Here is a 14224-nt window from a genome sequence, read left to right on the forward strand (position 1 = left end):
GGGAGAAGCAATGGGGCAGGAGCAGGGCTGGAAAGGAGCCTGGGAGTTCAGATCCTGGGGTGAAGATGTCAAGGGACAGCAGCCCCAAGGGATGGTGATGGGCAGAAAGGTGGCTCTTCATGGAGATGGTGACTTTGCCTGCTGCGACTGCTCTTTCCCTTCCTCCCCGTTGTGGCATGTGGCATGCTCAATCCTGTCCCACTATGGGGTCTCAGTGTCACTCTGACACCACCATCCTCATATCAACCCCAGACTGAAAAGCACTGTGAGAGCAGGAATTGGGGAGAGGGAGGGCAGTGTCTCTTCGAGGGCCTAGGCCAGGTCAGCCTCTTCCCATGGCAAAGCTAAACCCTTGCCCGGTGAATCCCCTGTTAGCCTGCAAGGATGAAATGACGGGAAATCTGCTGCCTGGCATACAGAGATGCTGCATCCTGGGAGAGGACTGGTGCTGGGATTTCAGACAACCCTGCCTTGCAAACGACTCCAAAAATTGTGACGTTGGGAGAAAGGTGCCTCCATTCAGGGTTAGGTGTTCAAGAATCAGCAATTGGAGGTAAAAACAATCCCATCCAATACAGCTGTGCTCTTGTGTTGTTGAAGAGGGTTTCAGACAGAGACTGGACATCAGTGCGAGCCGTGTGGAGCATGGGGAGAGAAGGGAGAGGAAATTTTTGATTGGGACAAATAGATTTAAAAGCTCTTCATTTCTTGGCAAGATGTCAGCTGTTGCAGGAGGTTTCACTTTGAGTTGATCAGTGTTTAATTCAGCTTAAGCCTGAATGTTTTGCTTCAATTTTAAGATTGGGGTTTTTAAACATGAAAATTAGAGCGAAAGAGAATTTCACGCTGTAAAACTGCTCTCAGCCCCTTATCGAAATTTGGTTTGTTAATGCTCAAAGAAATCTCAGCTTCTTCTGAAACCCTTTTCCTTTTTAGTTCTTCTCAGCAACAGTGTGAAACCGATGTAAATTTATGAAGCGTTTCGGTGGTGCCCATTTGCATTTTACACTCCAAAAAGCTCCAGCTGCAAAGTGTTGCTTAGCCGTGGCATAAACTGGTGACTAAACCAGCAATGGAGCCCTGGGAGCAGTGGGAGGACGCTCCTGGGCTAACCTGGACACTTGATTTTCATTTTTAAAGAGAAAATTAACCCTCCTGCACTGTGGAAAGTTCATAGCAGGTTTTCTTTCCCCTCCAGTACAGTCACAAGTGCATTTGCTCTATTTCTAAGGAACCCATCATGTCCCAAAATCTGTGCTGGGGGGGTTATGGCTCTTCTTTGGCACTGCTCTGTGCCCAGCTCTTCCTTGCTGGCCGTGACCTCCCAGGAGGGACCGGTGGCCGGAGCAAGGACTGCTGGCATCTGCAAGACCGGTAGCAAGTGGGATACATCTTCCATTATGACCTGTCTCTCTTGGCTGGGACTTGGGGCTGGAAGGAGCACATCAGGGCTTGCTTCAGCACAGCTGCACAATGGCACTTTGCACCAAACCCTGCTGCTTTCATCCACAGGAGAGGTGCATGTGACCCTTCTGGGTTGTGCCTCATCCCTTCCTCGATTGCACCCCAGAGGTTGCAGAAATTGGGGAGTAAAAAGACTCAAAGGGGGACAAGACCACTTGGAAAGCTGGCCGAGCGGTTTGGGGTGCCAGGGATGAAACTGGGCAAGAATCTGCCTTTCTCTGGATATGGTCTGAACATCTCAGCCCAACTTGCTGACCCAAGGTGGTTCTTATCATTTCCCTTGGAACGAAATTTTGGGTAAAGCCAGGCCCTGAGGCCATGGGCAGAGGTCGGCTCAGGGCCAGGGGACCCATCCTGGCTGGCTGTGGCTTTGCAGTGTGTTTTAACCTGCTAGGACGCTCCAAGGCAGGTGCGCTGCTGGGTTGTGTCAAGGGGACAGTGAGGATGGAAGCATGCTGGCGGCCTTGGCTGGGGCGCTTCAAATGCCGTCGAGCACCTCTGGAGCTGCAGAGCAGTTTCTTGTGTCATTATTAATCAAACCAAATGGATAAACACCAAGGTGCTGCATTCCTCCCTTAAAGCCCTTGGGGAGTCCAGGAATAAATTGCCTCCCAGCCTGGTTGTGCTTCTCCTTTGGTTTTTCTTCGTTCCCTTCTTCCCCTCCCCATCCCCTTCACTCGCTGGCCAGGTGCTGGATGGAAGCTGCTCTGTGATGGGGATCCTGGCGGCAGGGCCGGCACACTGGCTCTGGCTCCGTCGTGTGCTTCCTGCTCACAGCCGTGCCCTGATTTCCGCAGGAGTTTGCAACGCTGACACGGGAGCTCAGCGCATGCCGGGAGCAGCTCCTGGAGAGGGAAGAGGAGATCTCAGAGCTGAAAGCCGAGCGCAATAACACCCGGGTAAGCGTAAAACCCTCTTGTTCAGGTCTCGGCTCCCAGAAACACTGGGCACCATGAGATGCTGGGTCAGTATCCACATGGCAAGGATGGTAAGAGCCTCACACTTGCTCTCTTGCAGCTCTTGCTAGAGCACTTGGAGTGCCTGGTGTCGAGGCATGAGCGGTCCCTGAGGATGACCGTGGTCAAGCGCCAGGCCCAGTCGCCATCCGGGGTCTCCAGTGAGGTCGAGGTGCTCAAAGCACTTAAGTCGCTGTTTGAGCATCTCAAGGCACTAGACGAAAAGGTGAGATGGGCTGCTGGGACTTCTCCCTCATGGCTCACTCCGTGAGCGTCCTTCACTCAGAACCAACCATCGAGGCTTTCTGACCCAACCTCCCTCCTTCTCCCCAGGGTGGCCTGGCCTTGTCTCTCCCTCTGGATGCCATTTTTTGTTGTTAAACCGGGTGGTGACACGTGGTCCCTCAGCAGCAAGTTTTTGGGTAGCCAAAAGCTGCAGCACCATGATTTTATCCGTCAGTCCTCCAGATGGGTTCGTCATTAGGCTCAGCATGGCAGTCTCTGTGCCACAGCTGCCTTTGCACGTGCACGGGGACATCAGATTGAGCAGAGCTCTGTGCGCTCAACTTCCGTGTGTCCCCAGCTCCGGGGCAACCCCTCTGCAGCCCCAACCCACGGCCAGGCCATACGGCTGATTGTGCTGAAATACAGTGGCTCAGACCTGAGCTGCAGCTGCAGAGCCAAGCCGGTGGAGCTGCTGAGTAGATGCTGCAGGGTTTGAGCTGCAGGGAGGTTGTTGGGGTCGGGGAAGGGAGTGCTGGTATTTGAGATCCTGATATGGTCTTTGCATTAGGACCCACAGCTGCTCCTCCTGACTCATTTGCCTTGAGCATCTCCCTGCTCTGTTAAAAGACATCTTCAAGGTGCCCCAGCCTTGAGTCTCCTCCAAGAGTCACTTTTTCCCAGGCTGTTCCTCTCCAATGTGCTTTCACTCCCTCAGATGATGGGATGGAGCATCTCTGCCCTCAGGTTGCTGAGCCTGTGCCCTGGATGTGATCCACCTGAGGCTGGCAGTCAGCCAGATAGGAGGGGCTGGGAGTTTGCCTGGCTCCTGGACACCTTCGCTACAGATGAGTAACAGCCTTTCCCGTTATCTTGCACAACTGCAGGTTCGAGAGCGCTTGCGAGCAGCGTTAGAGCGAGTGGCAACCTTAGAGGAGCAGCTTGTGGATGCCCATCGGCAGGTAAGAGGGACATTTCGCATCCTATGCCAGGGCCCTTGCTGGGGCACCTGGTGGACAGGGACTGCTTGATGCACCAAGGAGTGTGTTACACCCAATTTGTGAATTCATGTTGAATTTGGTGAAATTCAGCCCCCAAAATGATCATGCAAACTGGTAAAATGGCTCTCAGCATTTTTAATGTAATGGGTTTTATTTATATCAAGGCTTGCGCATGCTTAATATCTACAAAGAAACCGATAGTTCCATGAAACCTTTTGTCTCACAGATGAGGTTTTCCTCTATTGTTTTGCCATTTGGATTTTCATTTCACTGACAAAAGCAACCTGAACCTGATTCACTTCAGCTGGCTGACAGTGACTTTGCTTGTTGGGGTTTTTCCTGCCTCAGCAAAGACCCAAATCTCCCTGCTCCAAGCACCCTGTCTCACATTCCACACCTCCTTCCTTGCGTGGCCCTGACGCAGGGACTTGTCTGTCTCCCTCCAATATTTAGCCTGCTCATCTGGGAGCCCAGCCACTGCTGCCAAAAAGAGCCAGCCTGACCCATTAAGGCCTCTGTCTGGCAAAATTTTGCTCCTATTTCCAGTTGCCAGCGCATATCTCACAATACTTTTCCAGGCTCGGTGGGGAGGCAGCACTTGGCTTTTGAATGCCTTGCAAAGAGCTTTTCCCCCATCCTTCCACAGTGGAGCAAGGTGTGATGCAGGGGTTTATCTCCTGCTCCTGCTGCATATGTTTGCACCGGGTCTGGAGCCTGTTTGGCTGCCAAAACTAGTAATATTGCTTGTATTTGAAATGCTTCCCAGGATGCAGGGCTCAGCTCATGTAGCAACACCTCACCGCTGGGGCTCAGGCTCTTTGCATGGCCGTAACAAGCACTTCCATACAAGATGCAGCTTCATCCTGCTTCAGTGCTGTGCCTTCATTTCACCCCCTCGTACCCTGCATAGGATCTCTGCCTCCCTCTGTTTTCTTCAGCCTTTCCCTCCAGTTACCCCCAAGCAATAGGCACTGGTTGAATACTACGGTTGCTCTTAAAGGTGGGGGAAGCTGGTGGGAAGCTGGTTGCAACTGAGAGGTCAGGACACCTGATCTGTGTTCCACAGACTTGTGGGACCCATCCTGAGCACCATCTGCCTTCCCTTCTCCCAGCGTGTGGCAGTGGCCTCCATCTGCCTCCCCAGCACTATGCAGGGGCTGGTCGCCTTCCCTGTCCTCCTGCACCAGGACATGGGTGCAGCAAGGCTGGCATCACCCAGGGCCTGACCAGCCAGTCCTGTCAGGTCTCTCTGATTGATTAACTCCTGTTGTCTTGCAGGTGGCCACTCTGCAGCAAGGCCCTGTGCGGGAGGTCCCAGTAGGAGAGCGGGATGAAAGGGAACCCAAGGAGCCGGCACAGAAGCTTCCTTGGAAGGTGAGAGCCCTGAAAACACCTGCTCTGGCTGTGTTCACTGAGCCACAGTTTCTCCAATCCACCTGTTGCTGCCTACAGGATGCTGAATCACCCCTGGACATTTGAAAACCTTTTTCCCTCTCCATTGGGTCTAATCCCCTGGGAAATGTCCTTCCCTGCTAGGCGGATATAGGCCAAGCAGGCCATTTCCCAGTGCAGGGGAATCTGTGCTCCTGCTGGGACACTTGTTGGGACTTTGCTTCCCAGGGATGCTCTGCGCATCCAGGGTTTCAGCCCTCAACCATCCCTGTCTCATTGATCCTGTGAGGAGCCATGTCTCTGGTTAGTGGAGACTGTTAGCAGTGGCTCCCAGGGCCCCACATCCCTGTGCTCCCTGGCATCTCCCCGTCACGCCAGGTCCCTGCAGGGCCATGTTTGTCTGCTGGGTAGCCGCAGGCAATGCCAGCTCGTGCTTTGGGACAGTCAGGCATCCACACCCCTCTCTGCTGGCTTGCAGCGGCTCTCCAACGGCTCCGTCCACCCCGACGATGAGGCAGGGCGGGTGGTGGAGCTGCAGGAGCTCCTGGAGAAGCAGAATTTTGAAGTGGTCCAGGCCAAGGAGCGCATTTCTGCTTTGGCTGCCAGCGTCGCCGAGCTGGAGGAGGATCTGGGCACTGCCAGGAAAGATCTGATCAAATCGGAGGAGATGAGCAGCAAGTACCAGAGGGACCTCCGAGAGGTTAGGCATTGCCCTGTCACACTGTAAACCCTGTCCTGGGCCCTGCTGCGGCTTCAGAGACACTCACAGTTGCTCCACACTCTGGGCTGGGGAGGGATTGTAACTCCTATTGTACATGCAGAAAGGAGGGTTAAGGCCAGCATTTCTCAAAATAGACCATTGCCTTTGGGGGATTTTTGAGGCAGTCCATCAGCAGGGCTTCCCTGAGGTTGTGAGCAGATGCCAAGGAACCCAGGTGTGCTGCAGACTCACAGCAGTGAAACATGTCCGTACTAGTGGAAAGGGTGGTTTTTCTGTGATTACTTGATTCTCCTGCTATCCCCTCCCACTCTGTTGTCCTTCATCCCTGTACGAAGCATGTTTTTTATTGTGTGCTTGGACTTGGAGGGTGTCCCAGGCTTACAGGAGCTGTGTGGCTGGTTGTTCCCAAATTGAAGGTTACAGATCAGGACCATAAATGGGGAGAGGGATTGGGGAAGGACTGGGACTCGCCACTGTAGTTCTCCACTCGTACGGGACATGACTGCCCCATTGCTCTCTCAGGCTCTGGCTCAGAAAGAAGACATGGAGGAGAGGATCACCACACTGGAGAAACGCTACCTGGCAGCCCAGCGAGAAGCCACCTCCATCCACGACCTCAACGACAAGCTGGAAAGTGAGCTGGCCAACAAGGAGTCCCTGCACCGCCAGGTACCAGTGCTGACATGGATGGGGTAGCATGTCACCAGCTTTGCAAGGGGCTAGACGAGCCTGGCACATCCTAGCTGGTGCACCACCATCCTCCCCCTACCTTGAAACACCCCATCTGCAGGCCTGGGACTGTGCCAGATGACAGCCAGAAGCAGAGCCTGGAGGGACGAGGCTAAGCACCAGTTCCAGGTGCAATTGCAGCCACAGACCCAGTGGCAACATGTGTAGGAAGCATGTGCAGACAGCATCTTCGGGGGGATTTGGAAAGGGATTGAAATGGGAAGCATCAGACCCTTCTGGTCCAGTCATGGGTCAACCACAGTGGTGGGAGCAGGATGTATTTTCCCCCATCACCCTTTTCCCCCACCTGGGACTAGTCCCTCCCAGTTGGGACCAGCTCAGAGCTGGACCTGAAGGCTCCCACCACCCCAGGCCATTGGGAGGAAGAAGTAGGCACTGGGGATGGGATACAGGCAAGCCTCAGTGCCAGGCACCCTATTGTGCCCCGTTCTGCAGTGTGAGGAGAAAGCCCGGCACCTGCAAGAGCTGCTGGAGCTGGCGGAGCAGAAGCTGCAGCAGACGATGAGGAAAGCAGAGACGCTGCCCGAAGTGGAAGCAGAGCTGGCCCAGCGCATCGCGGCACTCACCAAGGCAAGTGTGAGGGGTACTTGGGGATGGCCAGGCCAGGAGAGCATGCAGGAACCAGAGGAAGAGACAGGTCTGGCCACCTGTGTGCAGTGACAGAGCCCCAGGGCCAGTGGCCCACTGCTCCCCAGTGTCCTGGCAAGCCCCCAAGCCCTCCTTGCAGGCTCAAGGCTCCCTGCTCTCATTCCAGCTGTGGAGTGCCTCCATCTCTGATCCCCTTGCTAGCATGGTCATTTTGGGGCTGACAGCACAGCAAACCGTGGTGGGGAGGCAGGCAGTGGGAGGGAGCGTTGCATCCTGGGGAGGGATGCTGCAAGGCAGGAAGGACCACAAAATTTTGGGGTTCACCATCCAAGAGGGCTGCTCTGCTTCTCCCAGGCAGAAGAGAGGCACGGGAGCATCGAGGAGCACCTTCGGCAGCTGGAGAGCCAGCTGGAGGAGAAGAACCAGGAGCTGGCCAGGGTAAGTGCTGCTCAACCCGGATGGGGGAGTCCTTGTGGGTCCTGGTCCAGCTTCAGTTCCCTCTCGCTTTGGCATGCAGGTGCCTGGGCACACTGCAACGGGCTGGCTCAGCTGATATCTCCAGTGCAGGATAGGGAGAAAGGTCTGGTTAGTCCTTTCCCAATCAGGATCTCTCTGTCTGGAGTCATTCAGGAGCTGGTGCCAGTCTCTGCTGCCAGCTGTGCAGCAATTTCCCCATCTCCCAGGCATCCTTTCTTGTTGTTAGTGTGTCTCATCCACTCCTTTCCCTGCACCACCCCCTTGCTCCCTGCACCATGCCTGCAGCTCAGGGCATTGCCTAGGCAGTGCCAGGCACGGACAGAAGCACCAAGCCAGGAGCCCAAACACAGGACAGATGGGGAAGCTCATCCTCCTGCCTGCGTGCTGGGCTGCTTGGTGGATGGAGCCTCCCAGCTCTGTCCAGAGTCTGTTTGGTGCTTGCCATGAAAGCTCCTTCACCTAGCAGAAGCCGTGAAATACTGAGACTGGCTCCGGCAGCTTTTCCCACCAGCCTGGATCAGTAACAGAGCTGGACTGAGGGGCGCTAGGAACAAAGAACATGACCCCTCGAAGTGGGAGGCTGAACCGGGGTGTTGCAGGATGTACTATTGGTGCCGTGCTCCTCAGCCAGCGATCTAGCTGTTGGCAAGGGAGGTTGCGATGCCCATTTCTCAGCTCACCTAGGCAGCAGTACAGCATGTGACCCAGCTCTTGGTCCTGCTGGGGAAGATCCAGGTTGTGGTGGCCCAGGGCGGAGATTTGGAGAAACCTTTGTGAATCCAGGGCGTTGGTACCCACTGGGGTCTGGAAGGTGTCCCCAGATTGTGACTGTCCTCATGTCAGGGACTCTCTCCAGAGAGCATATCTGGGCCCTGCCTTGTCTTTTTAGAAGCAGATCTACAAATAGCTGGTTGTCCTCTTGACTGCCTGATGCAGCTGATGGTATCACTGTGCATTTCAGCCCACATCCCATTATCTGTAAGCCTTAAAACACCAATATTTTGAAGGCATTTGAGTGCAAAACATTCTCCTGAAATCAAGTTTTGTGCTAAAGTTTTATTTGTTTCCAAGAGCTGACCAAAAGTGTCAGGGCTGAGCCTGCTCTCCTCCTTGCCAGTTCCGAGGATGGGCACAGGTGGGACCTGCTCTTGCACTGCCTGGGCAACTCCTGAGCATCACACAGGGTTGCTGCTTACGAGACAGGGGCCTGCTGGCATTGCTTGTCTGGGGGACGTGAACTGAGGCAGAGCCACGCTGCTGCCGTTGCCGTGTGCCTGCCATCCCCTGCCCAGGCATCTTTAGGGCTCTTGCACCCACGCTGTGCTTCATGGAGATCTCCATACTACATCACGTGTGATCTTATTCACACACCCTGGCTTCCCTAGTGCATCCCAGGGCAGTGGGAGACACGTGGATCAGGTTTTGGGCACTGTCAGGTGGGTAGAGGTGCATCTCCTTGGATGCTGTCCACTCTGTGCTTCAGCCCTGGCTGGGAAATGTATGTGGCAGAGACCAGCAGAGCCCCAGTGGAGGGTGTGATGTGTGCTGTGAGGATGGGTTTCCTCCCAGAGCTGGGCCCAGTGGATCAGCTGTTACGCCACCAGCGGGAATGAGATGGCAGGGGAACATCAAGCCTCTCCTGGTTCCCCATGGCGGGAGGAGCAGGTCTGAAGTCCCCTCCTGCCACAAGCATCCCCAAGGACTGACGTGACTGTCCACCGCTTGCCATTGCAGGCCCGCCAGCGGGAGAAGATGAACGAGGAACATAACAAGCGGCTCTCAGACACCGTGGACCGTCTGCTGAGCGAGTCAAATGAGCGGCTGCAGCTGCACCTCAAGGAAAGGATGGCGGCTTTGGAGGAGAAGGTAGTGACTGCAGTGCTGGCGCAGGGGGTCCTCTGGGGCTCCGGGGAGGGTGAGGGGTCTGCATCCCCTCTGGCACAGAGCCTCAGTCAGCTGCAGTGCAAAGGTTTGGAAGTACCCATGCAGGGATGGAGAAATGATCACGTGCAGGATGCCAGCCAGGCGCCAAGGCTGGTGGGAATGCAGGGAAGCGCATTCTGCACTGCGCCCTTGCCTCTGGCCAGCCCTCACCCTGCAAGACCCGTTCTCTGCCACCTTTCACCTCTAACAGCAGCAGGATTTGCCCTGCTCCATTCCCTCGCTTCCCTGTGCCTTCCCCTGCGCATCCTTGACCACAGCCTGTGCCCAGCTGGCACAACAAAACCCCTCTCTGCATTTTGCAGGAGAAAATGCAGCGTTCACCCTCTCCCACCTCCTGCCCACCTGCACATGCTGCCTTGAAACTTTCCTGTCCCCCAGGCCCTGCTGCCAGACTGATCTGCCTTGTCCAACCTGAGGCAGAGTCCATGAGCAGCCCTCCACATCCCATCCCACTCACCCTGGGGAGCTGGGCTTTCCTTTGCAGGAGCCAGCTGGAGTTGCTGCTGCCTCAGTGTGATTGCAATTAACTGGGAGAGCAGGTAGCTCAGAGCAAGGAGTATCCTTGCCTTGCAGAGGGGAGATCAGCCCTTGATAATTAACCTCTATTTGGGTTCCTACAGGAGCCAGGCTTCCCCCACGAATGGGAGATGCATCCCCAAGCTGATGCATCTAGGACCAGGTCTGTCTCCAAGTTGCTCTGCACCTTCTGTCCCCAACCAGAGCCGGCTGCATCAGCGTGTACAGCCATTCGGCTGGCATCTGAGTGGCTCTGGATAAAGAGCAGGACCCAGCACGTGGGACTGAGTCCAAATTCCCGCTCCCTAGGACAGGGACCAGAGTGGTGGCACATTACAAAGGGGCATCACCAGCTCCCCAGCCTGCTGCTGGAACTGGTTCACCCACAGAGTTTCTCCAAGTCTTTCTGGGGCAAAAATGATGCTGAAACGCCTGCCCAGCTGTCAGTGCCTCTCCAAAAAGAGTATTAGGTTAGACAGTCGCAAGCTCATCTTCTTTTCCTCCTGCCTTTTCGCTAGCGTAGATGCAGGGGACTCTTTTGTCCTTGACCCAGCTGCTTGAGGAGTTGATCTCCTCTTGGCTACATTTCCTAATCTGCAAACGCTGCCTATCAAATCTCTAATCACCACTCACCCACCGTGGTTGTGCTGTGGCTGTGGTGTGAGACAGGAACTGGGCCATGACAACCCTGCTTGAGGAGCAGGAGGTTTGCAGAGAAGACTGGTTTGCAGGCAGGTAGGTGAGGAAAAGGTCGGGGAACCATCGCCATCCCTCCTGCCACACGTCCATCACCCTGTCCACATGGTGATTCCACGCTGGCCATCCCTGCAAGGCCACAGGGCCACGGCCACTTCCTAAACAGTCTCTCTTTTTCTTTCCTGTTTTTGTTCCCTTTTCTTTTGTTTCATTTTTCAAAGAACACATTGTTACAAGAGCTGGAAAATACCCAAAAGCAGATAGAGGAACACCAACACGACAAGGTAAATGCTGCTGCAGGGAGCCTGCCCTAGTGACTGCGCTTCCTCGCTCCTAATCCCCGGCTAGTGGCAATCGCACCTCCTAAAATACCCTAGTTACGGAGGAGCTGGGATCCCAAAGCACCCAGCAGCAGGAGGCCACAAACTAACCCACGCAGTGGCTGGATGGAAGCTGCCACGCACCCTCCCGGAGACCCCCGGTTCAGTTCCCTAACAGGCACGTTCAGTCCAGTCTCCGTATTTCTATCACACTCATTCATCCCTGACCTCCACCAAGGACAGCAGCGAGGCTGGGGTTGCTTCGCCCGTGTTTCTAGAGGAGGGTTTTCCAGAGTGCTTGGCTGCTGCTTGGTGCGGCCTGACCGCGAGGGACAGTCCTGCCAAGATAGCCATGAGCCTTCTCCCTCGAGGCTTTCCTCACCCCCTTGCTCGACTTGGGGAAAGATTTGCTCCATGCCCAGGCTGCAGAAGGCCCCACAGGTCTTTGCACCTCCCCTGCTCTCAGATAAGATGTCCAAGTAGGGTCTGCAAGATGAGTCCACGTTATCCTGAGCCAGAAAGCCAGGGGGCTGCACCTTTGGAAGTGGTGGGACTTTTGAGGATGTGCCCTGTGTCTAGTGCATGGTTGGGGGGATCGGTGGGCTGCTTTTCCCCTCACCCAGGGCCTCTGCTCTCCCAGCTGCTCCCTGCCCGTGGCGAGAATGTGCGGGCATCGGTCCAGCTCTCTGGCCACGGCCGCTCAGCTCCAGGCAGAGCCAGAGCTCAGAGGCTCATATGATGATGCCTGTATGTTGCCTAGCCCCAGTTCAGTGTGTTTGCACAGAGGGCTGGATCTTGCTGTGCCTGGAGGAACCCATCTGCCCTGCTTCCCTGCTCAGCTGCAGCCTCCCTCCTTGCATCTCCCACAGAATAACCCAACCACTTAGCACAGACCCAGGCTCCCAATGAGGACGGGGCTGGCAGCAGGAGGAACAGGGCCAGTGTTAGATTTGTCTAGCGGGTTCCTTGCTGCCAACCTTTTGCCAAGATGAATGCACGCGTTCAGCCTGGAGCAAAGCCAGAGCATCCTAGTGGGACCGGTTCTCCTTCATCTCTCAAACCAGCATTGCTTTCAGCTCGCGTGTATCTGTCTGTCTGGCCTGTGATCACTCCCTCCCTTCGCGGCATCACCCCAGCATGGTCATTCACTGTCGCCTGCATGAGCTGTTTCTTTACTGATGTATCAAAGGTGCTTTGAACCTGGGATGGGGAATTTTAAAGAGAATATAAATATGAAAATAGCTAAGGACATGGATTGCACAAAATGTGGCTGCTCTGCAGAGCAAAACCAACCCCTGTCTGTCTCTTGTCTCATCCCGAACAGCGACGGTTGTCAGATGAGATCGACAAACTGAGACTGGAGGTTGATCAGCTCAAGACCAGAAGCGGGACGTTTGTGGAGAGCGTGCACACGAGGTAAGGGCCCAGCTGCCAAAGCCCATGCCAGCCCACATGCGCCCCTGGCTCGCATCCACGCACCCATGGTTTTTGCTCTTGGAGCACAATTTGGGACCCCAAAATGCAGTTGGCATCAGGCTTTCTTGGCTTTGCTGAGCTTCAGTGCGGGGCTGCAGGATGGCTCCTCGCAGCAGGGTCAGCTACAGCTTCACTGTCCCCAGTGTGGATCTGTCCCGGGGAGAGACGCTGACTTGAGAACTGCCCAGCCGAACTGAATGGCCCAAACTTTGGTCTTCTGAGGGTAAAAAAACACTGGGCATCATTTTTCTTTACATGCAAAGGGTGCAACCTCTCTCTGTCACCCTGGGGTGGTTTCACCCAGGCAGTGGATGCCGCAGTACTATCCTTGCTGCATGGCTCAAACTGCTGCAGACCATGCAGCAATTTTTTCTTTTCTGCTCATTTTTAGTCCTGCAAAAGTCCCTATGAAAGCTGGATGTTCACCAGATGTCTTTCCCCTCCCAGTGCACTGGGGACGGGCTGGTGGGGAAGGAGGAAGCTCTCACACAGTGGTGGCCCAGTGGCACAGAGATATCCATGTGGCACTGTGCTCTGCAAGGGTGCTTTCAAGGTGTCGCAGGCAAAAGAGAATGAACCTCCCTATTTTTACCTCCTCTCCATGATGACCCTCACACACCCTTTCATTTCAAGTTGGCTGGGAGAAGGGGGGATCCCAGCCCAGAGCAGCAGGAAGCAAGGTGAGTCCATTGGGTCTCAGCCTCCAGGACTGGATGAGGGGGCCAGCACCACTGCAAGAAAAGCGGGAACAGCCATGGAAAGTAAGAAAAGGAGGGTACCCGTGTTGCAGACTGTGTCCTCTCCTGAGCCCTCACAACTCGGATTAGAGACAATGAGGGACTGCCAGGACTGACCACCAGCCGCAAAAATTCACCTCTTAGGAAAGAACAAAAAGACAGAAAGGAGCCGGTGTAAAAGCTTCAAATATTTCAGCAGCTGGGGCAGAGAGGAGAGAGACTGGCTGCTCGATATCTGCCATGGAGAAAAGAAATGGGAAGAGCAAGGAAGAGATTGTGAGGATGAAGGACAGCCAAGTTCTGGAGAAGTGTCTGGGACATATGTGGGACTTCCTTGTGTAGGTTTGTAAGGACAGGACAGGCAATTTTTTTTTTCAGGAAAATTCAGCAAAAAGCTTGAGTTACAGAGGCTAAAATAATCCTCCAGATGAAATGTCAGCTTTTGTCTAAGGTTCCTTTATCTGTTTTTAGCTCAGAAGCAGCTTGTCAGCGGCTCCACAGCTTAAATCCCCTTGAAAACTTGGGCTGCACCTTCATCTGCAAACACCAAGCTGACGCCAAGCCAAGCTGCTCACACTAGCGATTTTGTCTGGGCTCAATAGGATACTGGGATAGGGAGCCTGGACCTACATCTCTGCTGGGAACCAGACCCACCATGGTGGAAAAATACTGATCTGCTCTGGAAAGTCTGTACTCCAGGCTGCTTTTTCCTTCTTAAATCAAGCCAAAAATCCTCACACCTCCTCTTACAATTCATATAGGGAGTAACGATCCCATTCTCTGCAAAGGGACTTCACTCAGCAGCCTGGATGGGTCTCTAAGACAAGGAGAGCTGAGCCAGTTGCTGCCTTTTACTTGCCTTTCCGTCGACTCAGTGACCAGCGGGATAGACACCGGTCATACATCCCCCACTAGATAAACAGGTCATCTTCCCTGCACAAAGAGCTGCTGTTGCTACCTTGGA

At 54.6% G+C, this 14224-nt stretch overlaps 1 protein-coding gene across 3 annotated transcripts in view; it reads left to right on the forward strand.

Annotated features, from left to right (window-relative positions):
* Window positions 1-14224, forward strand: part of PPFIA4 (PTPRF interacting protein alpha 4) — a 35344-nt gene that overhangs the window by 6071 nt on the left and 15049 nt on the right. For all 3 annotated transcript variants that reach the window (XM_067310527.1, XM_067310526.1, XM_067310529.1), the window contains exons 2-12: window positions 2262-2363; window positions 2482-2646; window positions 3530-3604; window positions 4922-5017; window positions 5514-5735; window positions 6279-6425; window positions 6942-7080; window positions 7453-7532; window positions 9306-9437; window positions 10949-11011; window positions 12372-12463. In XM_067310527.1, the coding sequence (XP_067166628.1) occupies window positions 2262-2363; window positions 2482-2646; window positions 3530-3604; window positions 4922-5017; window positions 5514-5735; window positions 6279-6425; window positions 6942-7080; window positions 7453-7532; window positions 9306-9437; window positions 10949-11011; window positions 12372-12463 (1313 nt within the window). The remainder of the gene's footprint in view (window positions 1-2261; window positions 2364-2481; window positions 2647-3529; window positions 3605-4921; window positions 5018-5513; window positions 5736-6278; window positions 6426-6941; window positions 7081-7452; window positions 7533-9305; window positions 9438-10948; window positions 11012-12371; window positions 12464-14224) is intronic.

The sequence above is a fragment of the Apteryx mantelli genome, chromosome 25 (genome assembly GCF_036417845.1).
Source record: "Apteryx mantelli isolate bAptMan1 chromosome 25, bAptMan1.hap1, whole genome shotgun sequence".
NCBI classification, from domain to species: Eukaryota; Metazoa; Chordata; class Aves; order Apterygiformes; family Apterygidae; genus Apteryx; species Apteryx mantelli.